Source organism: Phyllostomus discolor, chromosome 4 (genome assembly GCF_004126475.2).
Source record: "Phyllostomus discolor isolate MPI-MPIP mPhyDis1 chromosome 4, mPhyDis1.pri.v3, whole genome shotgun sequence".
In the NCBI taxonomy this organism is placed as follows: Eukaryota; Metazoa; Chordata; class Mammalia; order Chiroptera; family Phyllostomidae; genus Phyllostomus; species Phyllostomus discolor.
This window is the reverse complement of record NC_040906.2, coordinates 199,415,931-199,431,945: the sequence shown is the minus strand read 5'-3', so window position 1 is coordinate 199,431,945 and position 16,015 is coordinate 199,415,931. Positions and strand designations below refer to the sequence as shown.

At 40.6% G+C, this 16,015-nt stretch overlaps 1 protein-coding gene across 4 annotated transcripts in view; it reads right to left on the bottom strand.

Annotated features, from left to right (window-relative positions):
• The window catches only part of ESR1 (estrogen receptor 1), a 365,725-nt gene that overhangs the window by 28,070 nt on the left and 321,640 nt on the right, over window positions 1–16,015 (bottom strand). For all 4 annotated transcript variants that reach the window (XM_036024903.1, XM_028509943.2, XM_036024904.1 and 1 more), the window contains exon 7: window positions 1,553–1,686. In XM_036024903.1, coding sequence (XP_035880796.1) covers window positions 1,553–1,686 — 134 coding nt within the window. The remainder of the gene's footprint in view (window positions 1–1,552; window positions 1,687–16,015) is intronic.

The following is a 16,015-nucleotide window of genomic DNA, read 5'->3' as shown; positions in this document are numbered from 1 at the left end:
GAAGGATCTGGACCCTTCAGTGTACAGGACAAATGACTCAAATGAAAGGCACAATACATGTGAGTGGAACCAAAAACTTGAATGGAGTCGTAATCACTTCCTCAGTGTAGATCACATTATTTTTAATGTAACTTCGTCCCATAATTCAGTCCTTGTCTAGCGTAATAATACAGATTTCCATTTAGCTGTTGATAAATGAGGATGATTACTATGGTGACCACTGACTGATGTAGGTTACTAGCATTGGTGGGGAAGAGAAGTGGAAAATTGTTCAGGGACATGGGAAGGGACTGGTAATCATTTGGAAGAAGCAAAACAACTGAAAAGAGAAAGAAATGCTGATTCTCTACATGGGATCAGTACAAACTCATGTTCGGCTACAGGAACATTTGAGATGGTACCTGATGGTGTAAGAAAGGAAAGATAAATCGGGCAGGACTTTAAATAGCTGTGATTTCTGTGTGAGAAAGAGGTCTGAGGCATGAAGTGGGGCCAGGGGCGGAGGGTAAAAGTCTAGGTTAAGGGCATGTACAGTGTACCTGACGCCCAATTGCTAAATAAATGTCAGGCCCCACAAATTGGAGATCTAGTATGCAGGTCCAAATACTGAGGGGGCTGGGAGAAGGAGACAGGGTGCTAATTCAGGATGAGCCATGGTTTCCACCCAGGTGACCTGGAGTGACTCTATGAATAGCCAACCTCACTAATAAAAAAAAAAAAAAAAAAAAAAAAGAAGCAGCAGCTCTCAGCTAGGCTCTCTCCAGTGCATAAATAGGAGGAGACAGTTGAATTTGACACCAAAGACCAATGAAAACTTCCCTTGCAGCTGGATCAATTTATTGCATTCCACCTCCCTCAGTTTTAGAACCAAGATTTTCTCTCTCTGAGCCAATTATATTTGTCAGCTAATCAGTTTTGACTAAAAGCATGGGCTGTCTCAAATAAGCTTCTTTCCTTATATAATATGGAGCTTGGAATTGGTCGCAATTTCTTACAGGGTCATGCGGTCTATTCATTAACTATCAACAGACATATGATTGTTTCTATGAAACCACTTTAACAAAAACATCCCCAATTTCTAGCATCTATTTCAACCAAAAGGCCTCTTGATTCAATGCCCAGTTTTTGTTTTTCAGCCATCATACTTGGCCAGTAAGATTCTACCTCAGTAAGTAGTCTACAATGGTAATAGGCTATTTTCAATGTCTGTCAGTTGTTTCTTTCACTGTATGATTATGCATTTTTTAAATATTTTATTTATTTATTTTTAGAGAATGGAAGGGAGGGAGAAAGAGAGAAACACAAACATGTGGTTGCTTCTTAAGTGCCCCCAAATGGGGGACATGGCCCGCAACCCAAGCATGTGCCCTGACCGGGAATCGAACCAGTGACCTTTTGGTTCACAGGCCAGCACTCAGTCCACTGAGCCACACCAGCCAGGGCTGATTATGCATTTTTTTTTAGCAGGTAGCTTACTTATATCTGTTTGAAAATACAAATAAATACTTCTTTCAGTAACCCAACATTAAATTCTCCCATGTTATCAACTCACCAGAATTAAGTAAAATGATGGATTTGAGGCACACAAACTCCTCTCCCTGGAGATTCATCATACGAAACCGAGATGATGCTGCCAGCAACATGTCAAAGATCTCTACCATGCCCTCTACACATTTTCCCTGGTTCCTATGAAAACACAGGAAAAAAAGAGTATTAAAGGACCGAGAAGCTTCCAGGAGGCATGATGAGGTTCACATTCATAAAAATCTAATGGATCCAAATTTGTATCAAAAACCAGTAGCCACTCTGTTTGAGAAATACGAACGTTCATTTGAATTCCAGATGGCAAGGCCAAAAGATTCTCCGTCAATAAACCATTTTCATTTCAATTTTTTACAAGAGGTGTATTGTTCAATCCCCGAATCTGCCATGTTAATTATAGATTTCCCAATCCATGGGTAACATGATTAAGATTCAGGTAAATGAACTTTTTCTAATAAATATTTCTTGATCTGCTACTGTATTTCAGATATGATGGTAGTTAGGAGAATGAGAACAGGGCCTCTGCTTTCAATGTGTCCATGGCCTTGAAATAACATAATCGAGTATAACAGACTAGTGTAAAGTGCTTTGGAAGTAGAGGAAAAACTCTGAAAACTATTGGCTGTAGGTGGGCTGATCTATCGATGTTGCTGAGGATGGCAAGTGGGGATTTGATTACTAGGGGTCCTTTGAGTTGACACTTGAAGAGAATGTAGGATCTCTTTGAGCAGAGGTATGAAAGCCTCATTGGAAGAGGGTCCTAAATATGGAAAGGAGGAACAGAGTGAAACCGTGTGGAGCAGTGTGCTGGAAGGAGATAAATTGGTGTGGGAAAGAAGGACAAGGCCCGGTGGTAAAGAATGCCCTACCTCAGGATAAGAAGTGTAGGCTTTTCCTTACACAACAGAGCCTCAGCTCCAGGGACTGAACATTCATAACATGACATGTAATTCATGACATGTGACATTTTAAGAAGAAAGTTCTGTCTGAGTATCATTTGCAGAGAGTTGTACAAGTTAAATGAAATGACAACTATGAAAGGAATTCATTTATCTTTGTGGTTCACAAGCTGAATTTGGGGCATGATGTGTTTGAGAGGGGCATGAGGAAATTAAAATATTCTATGCATATGCAAATCATGAAATATATACAAATTTATAACATGAACACTAAACACATTGTCTAGCACCTTGTTTTGCTTCATTTTCAATTAATATAACTTGGAGTTCTTAATCAACTGTTTCTAACAACTGCATAGTTTTCACTAAAAATACTACAGTTTCTTTAACCACCTTTTATTGGTTGACATTTAGTTTGATTTTAAGTATTTTGCCATTACAAACATCTCCTGCAATGGCTACCCTTATGCTTATATCTCTGGGCACATGTTAATAGAATAAATTCCCAGAAGTTGAATTGCTATATATGCATTTATGTATTTTTAAATTTTGGTAAGTAGTTCCATCATTGCTTCCAAAGAGCTTGTACCAATAGGCTGATGGTAGGAGAATAATTAGTATAAGCTTTCTCTCATATTTTTATGTTGGCTCTTAGCCAATTTTACATTGATTCTTAAGAGCTCTTGATATATCATAGTAATCACCACTTTGTCCTATGTGCTTGCAATGCTTTTCTTTTTTTTTTTTAAGATTTTATTTATTTATTTTTTAGGGAGGGAAGGGAGGGAGATAGAGATAGAGACAGAGAGAGAGAGAGAAACATCAATGTGCGGTTGCCAGGGGTCATGGCCTGCAACCCAGGAATGTACCCTGGCTGGGAATCGAACCTGGGACACTTTGGTTCCCAGCCCGCGCTCAATCCACTGAGCTGCGCCAGCCAGGGCTGCAATGCTTTTCTAATGTTTCTTCAAGTTTTCCTTTTGATTTGGTTTCTGGTATTTTCTTCTGCAAAACATTTAATTATTACATAACCATATTTATCAAACTTTTCACTTATGGCTTTAGAATAGTATGTCTTGCTTGAAAAGGTCATTCTCATTTCCAATGACATAGAGAACACTATGTTTCTTTCTCGTATAGTTCTAGTATATACTCTTATGTTTACATCTTTGGTTTTCTGGTTTTTTATTTTTTCTAAACACTTTATTGAGGTACAATTACTTATATATAATCCATTTAAAGTGGACAATCCAATGGATTTTAGCAAATTCTCAGAGTTGCGCGACCATAGTTCGGTATTTATTTCGATGTAAGATGTGAGGTAGGAATTCAGCTTATTATTTGTTCCAGGCAACTAGTTCGTTTTCTCAAATCGTTACACACTGATTTGAGATACGCTAAGGATTTTTGAACAAATTTATTTACTTCTTACAACTCCCCTCCAAGGTTAGTAATATTATTGCCATTTTCCGAATGAGGGAATTAGGTCTCCACACTGTTAAATCAAACCACATCACCTACACCAGAAGCAAGAATTGCAACAACATGATTTTCTTTGTCTTTTTTTTTTCCTCACTTCAATTTAATTCACTCAGAAAGACTTATTGAAGGCCCCTTAGATACCAGGCGTTGTGCTCCATATTCGGTGCAGAGAAGAAAGCCACAGGGCTTTGTTAATGAGGAGATCCAAAACAGAGACAAGGCAGATGAGCAGAAAGGCCGACCGCTGCACCACGGGATACACTCCCCAGAAGAAGCCTACGCCGGAGTCTCGCATGAATCATGTCAATCTCCCCAGACTCAACCCACATCAGTGCAGAAGCAACTGTCACAATGTTCTCAGATAAAGGTAAAGAGGTTTTATGTACAGTGCTTAGAATGGTGTGTGGCGCACATAGCAGGGTCTATGTTTAACTGCTAGTTACAGGCATCGTAGACCCATAGAGGTCAAGGGAGAGGCTGGCCTGTTTACCCGAAGTGCCGGGGAAACAATTGCCATGGTATACTTTGCTTAGACTGTGGAAATCCAGGCTCATAAAAGGTCTGCACAGGCAGAGGGAAACAAGAAAGCGATGTCACTCAAAACGAGGGTGAGACGGTGAGCACACCAAAGGGCGAGTTGGCCTTCATCCTAAAGAGAATAATAACGGTGAGTTTTTCTGGTCCTGTAGTTAATTTTTCTGCAGTAACACATTTTCTTTCTAATGAAAAATAAATAAATAAACAAGCATAGGGGGAAATGTTGGGAGGGATAAGGCTTTAAAAATAACAACTCATAGCCAAAATAGAGAAATGTTCCTTTCCCAGTAGAAAGCCTCCGTTTACCTAACAGACTGCGCACCGGCAGGGGAGGAGCTCTCGGCGTGGGAGGGAGGGAGGGAGCCGGTGCTCCCCTGCCGTGAGCACGAGTTTGGTTCAGAAACCACGCGAGTGGAGTCTTTAGCAGTCCTCTGCTTTTCTGGTCCCGTTTCAATAGTCTCCCACATTTTCTCCTGAGAAGCTTGTTCTTAACCCTTCCAGCAGGAACGTATTCTTCTCAGCCTCTTCTCCCTGGATATCCTGTTATTTCTCACCAGCCATCATTACCTGTCCACCATACAACGCTTGCTCTTCAGCACAAACTAGGGGCCACAGACTGAGCTCTCAGGGGTGGCGCATGCCCACAACACCCAATTCACTTCTCTCGCTCTCTCTCCATCAGTGTGTGTGTGTGTGTGTGTGTGTGTGTGTGTGCGCGTGTGCGTGCGCTCACATATACGCTTATCCTTTAGAGGCTGCAGAGGGAGCACACATTCAGTATAAATCACTGAGGCATCATAACAGGAGGACCCCCGAGGCTTACTTCTATGCAAACAGGAGTGCTTTGCGTTTTCTCCTGGGAGTCTCAATATCGAGGGCTCCTGGGGGAGCATTTATTCCACTGCAGTTGCAAATTTCTAAGCAGTGCTCTAAAAGCCTGGAAGAACTTTATGCTGATGTCGCCATAAGAATAAACTCATGATACGTTCCATGGGAAAAACTCACTTGGTCTAAACACTTCAGCCCATCCACTATTGGTAAAATAAATTAAAATTATGCTTTTTATTGACCCTGATGATATTTTCAGTGAATCACTAGAATGTCACCATCGTGGAATTGATTGACTGATTATGTGGTACCTAGGTCTCTCACTAGCATCATCTCAGGTGAAAAGGTTTGCCATGTGAACCAGTGAACAGATGATTGGTCACCCTAACGTCAGGTACAAATCTATGTGAACCTTGCTGTTTGGACAGACACTTGACACCTGCCCCACAGAGAGGAACCCCTTACTGTCCAGTGAGGTCATTATACTTAGGGGTCAGGGCTTCATTTTCAAAGTCCTGCTGAAATATTCTATCCCAACCTCCAGGAGCCAATCAGACTAGAGCATTAACTCATTTCCAGATGGAACAGATGAGTCAACAGCATCCAAAATGGGCTGATTGCTGGGAAGCTGGCAGTAACATTACCAAGTCGTGTTAAGATTAGTCTAAATCCGCGAGGTGCTCCTGAGGCTGAGAAACACATGGGGTATAGAAGAACAAGATGTATCCTTGAAGGAAGCACAACTTCCGTCGTAGATCAGGAGAGATTTAGCAAGCCTCCCAGCTCTTGACTCCCACTGTGAGACGGACAGCCTGCAGCAATGAACCCTCCCACCGGTTACATCTGGTGTCCAGAGCACCGCAGAACCCTCTTGTGGGGAAACATCGTTCCACTCCTTGCCCTCTTCCAATGCAGCCCATCTGCACTTAAGTAATAGGGGGAAGAAATGGGATTTGCAAGAGCATTTGCATGGCGTACCCTGGAAGTTTCTCCTCTATAGAAAGAAAGCCTGTTTTTCAGAAGTCCTTAAGCACCTATTCCCCGACCTGGGAAATAAAGAGCTTTCATGAGGGCTGCCTTCGTATATCTTTAAAAATAAGCCTACAAATGTAAAGTTACTTTTTAGCCTTTCTTTGCATAAAAGGATGTTGATAGATGGAAACAAGCAAACAAACAAAAGGCCAACAGGACAGTTTAATCTAGCTGCCCTGAAAAAAGTACAGTATGGTTAGAGAAAAGGTTTACGATTAAGATGTCATTTAAAAGTGGCAGGTTTAGTTACATGTAAAGAGCTTCTGTATCTTTGATGCCACAAAATCTCTCGGCACATGTTCTGCAAGACTGTGGGTCCACAAATATTTGTATGATCAAGAGGTTTACATGAATAAAAATGTTCTATTCCTATGAGTCTGAATAAAAGTTTGTGAGAATATTTTTTAAAAAGAGGTTTACATATACAACTCTTCGATGTGTGGAACAAAACAGCAAGTTTTTGTTCCACACGTCACCATCATTTACAATGGTAAATTGTAAGCAATATATCTTGAAAGATGCAACATTTGAATGGCTGTATCTCAAAGCTGATTGATTACGTGAGATGAAAGTGCTCAGGACTCTGATGTCCAACGGCCTGGGTTCAAATCTTGATGCGTCTCCTTGCCAATTATGTGACCTAGAACCAAATGCTTAACTCTGAATGGGCATATAAACAGAACCACCCACATTGAATTGTAAGCTTTATAAGGAGAAATTACCATATTTTGGGGACTATAAGATGTACCCCTCCCCCAAATTTGGGAGGAAAAATGATTGTTAATGCTGCTGTTGAGTTCTGTTTACATTGACATTGGTGAAATATTATGTTATTTATGTTATTAACTATTTTACCATATTTTTTGCTTCAAAATTTTTTTTTCCTATTTTCCTCCTCTAAAACCTAGGTGCGTCTTATGGTGTGAAAAATACGGTAACCCATTAGAACATGGTGGTTGGTTGATTCAGTTGTTAGCTTATGTGGGTCAATAGAGAAATAGGTACTAGAGGCAGGGTCCTGCCATAAAAAAATGTTTATTCCCTTAATGCCAAATAGCAAGAAACAGATACAGCAAGCTAGAGAGGGCTCTGTTACGACATTGCAAAATATCTGGCAAAACTGCAGTCTGAATTAACTTGGATGGCTAACCATGCACCTGGGCCAGGGACCAGAAAGAGCCAGAGTGATGGTGTACAGCGGCCACCACGGCTGCCCTGGGTAAGGTATTAAAAGCAAGAGGGGAGCTCAAACGAGAATTAAATGGTTCTGAAGCAGAAACTGAAGAGAATAGAAACATCCCAAAAATAAATAGGCTTACAAGTTCGGAAAAGCCAACTGCTCCTGGCCATGAACTATTAAGACATGAAATTGAAAAGAATTCTGAGTATGACAGTTCCAGGAAGACTTCTCAGTTTATAAACCAACACAGAGCTCAGAGCCTCAGGAGGTAAAGGGGGACACCAAAAAGGTTTGGCATTCCCACCTGACCCTATTGTTTAATAGTTCAAGATAGTCACCAATAAGTCATGAGGGAGGGGCCACATGACAAGGAAGCAAATGAGAACGTCAGACTTGAGGACTGTGTCTAGCAACAGACCTTGGGTGTGGTTATGAGCAGATGGAGCTGACAAAGCAAATAGAATAGAAGCTTACTATTTTTCTTTTGAGACAACTATACTGCCAAAGACATTATAAGCCTGAACTGAAAAACAAAAGCCTATGATTGTTCAAGCCTCCAACCCTAAAATTTCAGCTGCCCAACAGAATGAAAGTTCATGTCTTACTCAGATCAATATACAAGACAATGTAGGCATCTTCCTTGGTAAGTGCCCTTCCTATTTAGGGATCCAGGATCCTTCTGATGTCGAGCTCTGCTGTGTACAGGGCCTTGAAGTGCCCTTTCTTTAGACAGCAGGTTGGGAAAAGGGCTGGGGCGGGCCCAGAATGTGCCCACCAGAGCAGACTATGAACACTAGATAGTTCAACAAAAGGACACACTTCTCACCACTCACTTCAGATGTGGCCAAGGAGAATAATGGAAAGAAAGAGCATGCCAGATCCTCTGTATGTCCTCCCTGGAGAAGTGTCTGTTCAAGTCCTTTGCCCATTTTTTTAATGGGGTTGCTTGTCTTCTTACAGTGGAGTCGTGTAAGTTCTTTATACATTTTGGAGATTAAACCCTTGTCTGAGGTATCATTGGCAAATATGTTTTCCCATACAGTTGGTTCTCTTTTTATTTTAATACTGTTTTCTTTAGCCATGCAGAAGCTTTTTATATACCATATGATCTCACCTTTAACAGGAACCTAAACAACAAAACAAAGAAACAAGCAAAATATAGTCAAAGACACTGAAATAGAGGACAAGCTGGCAGTGACCAGAGGGGAGAGGGGAGGGAATTTCAGGGGAGAATGGGAAGGATTCACAGGAACAAATATAAAGGACACATGGACAAAAACTAGGGTGAGGGTGGAAATGGGAGGGAGGTAGGGAGGGATGGGCAGGTGGGCTGCAATGGGAGTAAAGGACAGAAAACTGTACTTGAACAATGATTACAATAAAATAAAAAGAAAGAAAGAGCATGCCAGAGATGAAGCCCAGATTCATGGAGGAAAATAGAAAGTTCTTTTTCTCCCCCAGATAACAGATTTAGGGACTAAGGGAAAACTTTCAGGCCCCTCAAGTAGAAGCCTCGTCATCCTACGCAGTTCGATTTCGTAACATTCTAAGAACGATGAGGCAACTCTTCCCTCTTCCTTTCCTTGCAGTTATTCTGCCCTTGGTCCCACATGGGATGTTCAGCGTATTAGTGAGAGGAGGCTGCCAAGCCAGGAAAGTCACATCCGTGCTTGACAGAGCAGACTGCACATCACTGAGGACACTTGGCTCAGTGACTGGATGCAACTCCAGACTAGTTCCTTTGGAGAAGAACAGTGTGTGCTCTCCGTGTGAGAGAAATAGATATTTGATAACCAGAAGTGAAGACTCTGACAAAGACGGCTGTACTCATCAAAGTACATTTCTTTTTCCCCTGGGTGTTGACCTAGAAACACTGCCCAGCCTTCCCCGCAGTGTAGGGTGGACATATGGCTGGAGTCTGCCTAGGGAACAGTGAGTGAAGGCCATTTAAAGGACTTCAACGATGAAAGAGTTAAAAAAGAGGTATGCCTTTCCCAGTCCTTGTTCCCGCCTACTGCCTGAATGAAGAAGGGCTCCAGGACCAAGTAGAGGACAGAAGCATGGGTTATGAGAGTCCTGGATCTCTCAAGGAAAAAGTCACCTACCGAGGAAAGACGCCTATGTCGGGCTGTGATCTGTGTAAGACACAAACGTTCATTGTATCGAGCAGCTGACATTTTAGAAATATCTATGACAACCATTAGCCTGTACCTGATGACACACGATAGATGCATGGCCTGCTTACTCCCTGTCCCAATTCACTCCCAACACACTGGCAGACAAATACACTGAGGATGCTGAGATATACGTAATCTCCTGTGGACCCAGTTACTGACTGGTCAAACAGATGCAAGGACTATATCCTATGACACCTTGCTTTATAGACCCTAATCACTGTCAACTGGCATGATTAACAATGTCAATGAGTATGTGGCATTTGGTGTAGGTCTCCAAGAACAGGATAAGTAAGAGGGGGAAAAAAACCCAGGAATATTAAATGGTATCAGTAGAAGTTGAGAGGTGGAAAAAGATAAGGCATATTGAGGAAGTGGTGAGTAATCCAGCTAGTAGTTTTGTATTTGTAAGAAGAGAAACTTGGGTTGCAGGCTGGCACTCAGTCTTCTGCACAGCTAAAGAAAACAGCAATAAAATGAAAAGGGAACCAACTGTATGGGAAAATACATTTGCAAATGATAACTCAGAAAAGGGTTTGATCTTCAAAATATATAAAGAGCTCACATGACTCCACTCCAGGGAGATAAACAACACAAAAAAATGGGCAAAGGACCTGAACAGACACTTCTCCATGGAGGACATACAGAGGGCCCAGAAACATATGAAAGGATTCTCAGCATCATTAGCCATCACAGAGATGCAAATTAAAACCACAATGAGATACCACTTCACACTGATCAGAATGGCCATCATAATCAAATCAACAAACAACAAGGGCTGGTGAGGTTGTGGAGAAAAGTATACTGTTGGTGGGAAGGCAGACTGGTGCAGCCACTGTGGAAAACAGTATGGAATTTCCTCAGAAAACTAAAAATGGATCTGCCTTGTGACCTAGCAATTCCACTGCTGGGATTGTACCCTAAGAATCCTGAAACACAAATTCCAAAGAACCTATTTACCCCAGTGTTCATAGCAGCACAAGTTACAATAGCCAAATGCTGGAAGCAACCTAAGTGACCAGCAGTAAATGAGTAGATTAAAAAAAAAAAACTATGGTACATTTAAACAATGGAATATTATGCAGCAGAAAGAAAGAAAGAAAGAAAGAAAGAAAGAAAGAAAGAAAGAAAGAAAGAAAGAAAGAAAGAAAGAACTCCTACCCTTTGTGACAGCTTGGATGGAACTGGAGAGCACTATGCTAAGTGAAATACGACAGGCAGTAAAAGATAAATACCAGATGATCTCACCTATAAGTGGAACCTAATCAACAAAACAAACTAGCAAGCAAAATATAAGCAGAGACACTGAAATAAAGAACTGACAGTAAGCAGAGGGGAGCAGGGAGAGGGGTAATGGGGGAGAATAGGGGAAGGGCCATCAAGGAACATGTATGAAGGACACATGGACAAAGCCAAAGGGGGTAGGTTTGAGGGTGGGAGGTGAGGATGGGTGGGGCTGGGGGGACATGGTGGGGTGAAAATGGAGATAACTATACTTGAACAATAAAAAAGAAAGAAGAGAAATTTGGAAAGAGAACACAGTCGGTGTGTGGAGTGGCTAATAAAACCTTAAGCGATGATATTAGAGCAAATATGTAAGAAAATACCATTAAAAGTTTATCAATGGGTGACATGGTCAAGTATCACCCTTCCCTCCATGCACCTGTCAGCATAGAAACCTCCTTACATAGAGCCAAATGCTTCGCTTTATATGTTTGTGTACTTTAACTACCATGGGCTATATGTCAAGGTGAATGAGCTAAAAACATGAAAATAACTAACAAAAATAACTGCATTCCTCTTTTAAAAGGTAGTGTTTAGGGAAAGAATTACAGGGAAAATGAAATAAAATAAAATCCAATTAGAGAACTTTTAAGAATATGATCTGAAGATCATCTTCTTAGAATTATTCTGACAAAGGGAAGATAAAAATGATGTTGTATGATTCATCTAGAAGAACTGGACTTGAAGTGGAAATGATTTTCGGTCCTTTACCTTGAGAAGAGTTGCTATGAGACTGAAAGCTGAGAGCTGGAGGAATAAATGCATGGAGCAATTTAGGAGCATTTTAGTAATGCAAAGTTCTCAGAAGGCACATCCCAAGTCGAGCAAACCTTGCTGAAGGAGGTGGGAAGCGTGACTGTAGGAAGAAAGTTTTCAGCTCTCTGTTTTTCTTAACTTAAACCCACATTTACTTCTGTGGTTGTTGTCATTTGACACATAATGGACTCTACCAAGAGAAGCCAATTAACATCAGTGGCCAGTAAACGGACTTCCAATGAAAGGGAAAAAAAGCTAAAAAGATTTTCATATACAAAGCCCATGGTCATTGGAATCCAATTAAAGAGTGAACATTTTTCTCAGGCAGTGTCCTTAGAATATTTTCAGCTCAAGGAAAAAGACATTCTTCAGAGACTCACCTTACTAACTCACTGCCATAGGTTACAAGGCTATAACACACATCAAAGTCCATACCCAACCCCTTCCAAAATGAAGGCCCTACCCACTCCCCCAAGTCATGTCCCAACACAAAGCCCAAAGGAGTCTCACTCCTTCTTTCCTTCTCTACTGCAACCTCCAAGGGTGGACTTCAGTTTTACAGAAGTCAGGGTAAGCCTACCTCCAATCCCAACAACAGAGTATAGAACATTGATATACCTATCAATCACCCAGTAGGATTCAAATCCTTTTTGTTCATGCTGGTGCAAACAAAGATTACACAGGAAATGTTAGACTGACCTGTATGAAATATGTGTCTGGATATTTGCATCAAACCCTTAGTCATCTAATGTTCAATTACCTTTATTTAGCTATGTGTCATACAAGGAGCTAGACTCTTTGTTATTTATTTTACTCACATGAGGTGGTTGATAGTCAAAAGAGTTTTAAGCCAAGAGATATTTATACTAAATAGAAGCAAGCCTTCACATGCACTCTTTTCATATACTTTTGGGTACAAAAGTGGTAAGAAAGGAGGTTACAGTTGGTTATTACAGACACTTCTGTCAAAATGTATAAAACACACTTCTGGGTTTGAATGATTTTGCCAAAGGGAGATGGAATTTTGCACTTCTATAGATAATGATCCACTTGAGGTTGCTTGTACCGTGTATATAACTTAAGAGCTAAAGTAAGTCCCTAGAGGAAAATTGTCTAATGGTTGTGTCTACTCAAATATCCAATTGAAAAAAGAGTTGATCAATCTTTTAAGATACCTACATCAAGTATATAAGACATAAGGAAGAATGTCTCAGTTATTAACTTTTCATTTGGATGTTTTGAAATGATAAGGACTAACCAATTAGGTAGTTTTTCTCCACTCTACTTAGATCAGCAGATTCTGTTCACTGGAATGAAGAAAAATGAATGAAAAGAGTGAGTGCTCTGTTTGTAAGTGGGAGCTGGGTTTTGACCTATAATGAACAATCATTGTTTCCCTGTAATAAACATGAATCACACTTTATTCATTCACTTAATTTTAGTTGTGCGCTATTTTTTGAGTCAATTATACATGTCAGACTCTGTGCTAGACACTAAGAGCTCAAAGATCAATTTTATTTGTGAATTCCACTATTCATTCAGTAAATATTTATTGAGTCAGATAGAAGAGACTATTCCAGACACTGAGTTAAGTATTGGGAGCACAGCAATGAGCAAAGCATTTACTCCTATGGTAGAGAGTTAGTAAGGCAGATGGACACTAAATACATAGGCACATACAAATTCTCACACACATGCACACACACACCAGTAAAATAAAGTAAAACTACTAATTACAATAAATGTCAAGAAGGAAGAGTACAGGTCTCATGATAGAACATAGTATATCACAGGGACTCTCTTAGATATGGGGGGATGTGGATATCAGAGAGGGCCTCTTTGAGGAGGTGACATGTAACCTGTAACCTAAAAACTAGGAATTAGCCAGGAAAAGAATTGGAAAGGGTTGACTAAGGAGAGAGACAAGTGTAGGTGTTGGAAGCAAGGAACTACCTGATGAGTTTGAGAAGGTAAATGAAGGTCAACATCCTGAACACCGGACGTCACTGACCCAGGCACAAGGGGTCCTGGATGAGACTGAAGAAGCAGCAGCAGGAAAAGGCCTCCGGACTTTGATCTGGGAGGTGGACTTCCTCCCCCATCTAACAGAAGCCATTGCAGTTTTGAGAGAATACCTGGGAAAGTTTGAGGGAAGAGTGTCCAAAATTTGTGTTTCTCAAAGATGAGACTCACAGCAGGAGTGTTTCCTCAAGTCTCTCTACAGCAGGAAAAAAACAAAATTTACATTTCTTAACCTGGCCATCCCAATTGCAACAGTTCTTATGCACACAAAATCCTGAACAAAATGCATTACAAATTTTGATTTTATAGTACAAAAACAAAACGCATCATGATTACGTATGGTGACTGAAATGGCAAAAAAGAAAAAAGAAAAAAGATGCCTTCATTTCCCTCTTCCTTTTACATAAAACCATAATTCATTCACTACCCTTAGAGAGCATTGGTACATATTCAATAAAGAGCACTGGAAGTCTAATAATAACTAAACCAATGACCTGAAAGGGATTCTAGAGTTACTCACGCAGTTAAAATTTACTACATCCCAAGCACTTTGCAAGTTAGTCAAGGTCCTACTTTCCTGGGGCTTCCATTCCAGCGATAGAGGCAAATGACAGGGAAGTAATACCTGAACAAGATCATCTCCAATTGCGGTAAGTGCTTTTAGTGAATAAAAAAGAGAGTAGCAGGCAAGATGGCAGAAGGGCAACTTCAGCTCACTTGTCCCTAAGGAAGTGACATTTGACGCAAAGCCTGAGTGACAAAATGTGTTGTGGTAATCCGGGCTCCACTTTCAGAGGATCAATTTTTAAATGTCTTTTTCACTAGGATAAGAAATTGAATGAGGTAATTATTTTAATGGCTGGTTTAAGGTTAGGAAAAAGTGTTCTGGCTTTGAAATCCAGTAAAGAAAACCAACAAATATAAATCACGGAGCCAAACAGTCCAAGAAACTTGAGTTGAAAATTACCAGTGATCTGAATACTGCCTTTCTCTTCCAGTCTCCAGGATTTTCATGAAGTTGGAAGGACAACCAGTATGGGAAGGACAGCTTTCCCGGGAAGCCAGTCCACACGCCAGGCTTGAGAATCGTCAACAGCACACGGGGGGACATTTTAGGCCACATTGGAAACAATCCCTTTTTTTTTAAAGATTTTATTTATTTATTTTTAGAGAGGGAAGGGAGGGAGAAAGAGAGAGAGAGAGAAACATCAATGTGCAGTTGCTGGGGGCCGTGGCCTGCAACCCAGGCATGTACCCTGACTGGGAATCGAACCTGCGACCCTTTGGTTCACAGCCCGCGTTCAATCCACTGAGCTACACCAGCCAGGGCGGAAACAATCCCATTTCATTGAAAACATTTTCTGTAATGTTTACAATTCTTCTAGAGCTATTTTGTTTCCTTCATTCTTTTGGTCTTTATCGTGGACTATCCTTGCCTTGAGTTTGCCATATCATTTTTGATTTCTAATTTCATTTCATGCTTCTCAATCTAAGTTTTAATCAAGTAAAACTATAGATACAAAGCAAACATTCATTTGAAGAAGGGCGAAGGGTATTGAAAGGTAGTTCCAAATGCTGGGGGCGTGGCTACATATCTGCTGAGTTACTGGCAGTTGTTTTTTGGAGCTCTTGCTTTTAGGTGCTGATACAGAAATGTATTTTTTAAATGTTTCTTTTGATTATGCTGGTGTCTGTAAAGTGCAGTAATCCTGCATAGTGTAGCCATAGGTAGCATTATGTGACAGTAAAGGACACTGTACCAGAAGGAGTGGACTTTTCTTCTTGGCCCCCCTCTGTCAGCATACAGCTGTACAACCTTGAACAAGTCACTTTAATCTCTCTCGGATTCTATGTTCTCACCTACAAATAAGGGGGTTGGGTCAAATCAATGGTATTTTTAGAAGTGGTACCCTTATTAAGTAAAATGATAGGTGAACAAAGTGCATTTTCTTTGGAAGGATTGTGAGGGTGTCCCATAGATCCACATACCTTCTTCCTTCCTTCACCTACTTGGAAGAACCCACAGAAGACAAATTGAAGATCACTTCCCTAGGCCTTAAATGCTACTTCAGCTCTAAAATGACAATTCAGTGACTTTATATAAGTACAAATAGGCAAAGTCTCCAAAATAATACTCCCCACAATCAACATTTTGTAGACTTACATCTACAAGAAGGTAAAAGTGTTCACTCATTATCTTGAATTACTAAGCTCCACTTTTGGTGAACAAACGTCTTAACTTACTATTATTCTTTTCTTAGCACCAACAACATCTCATA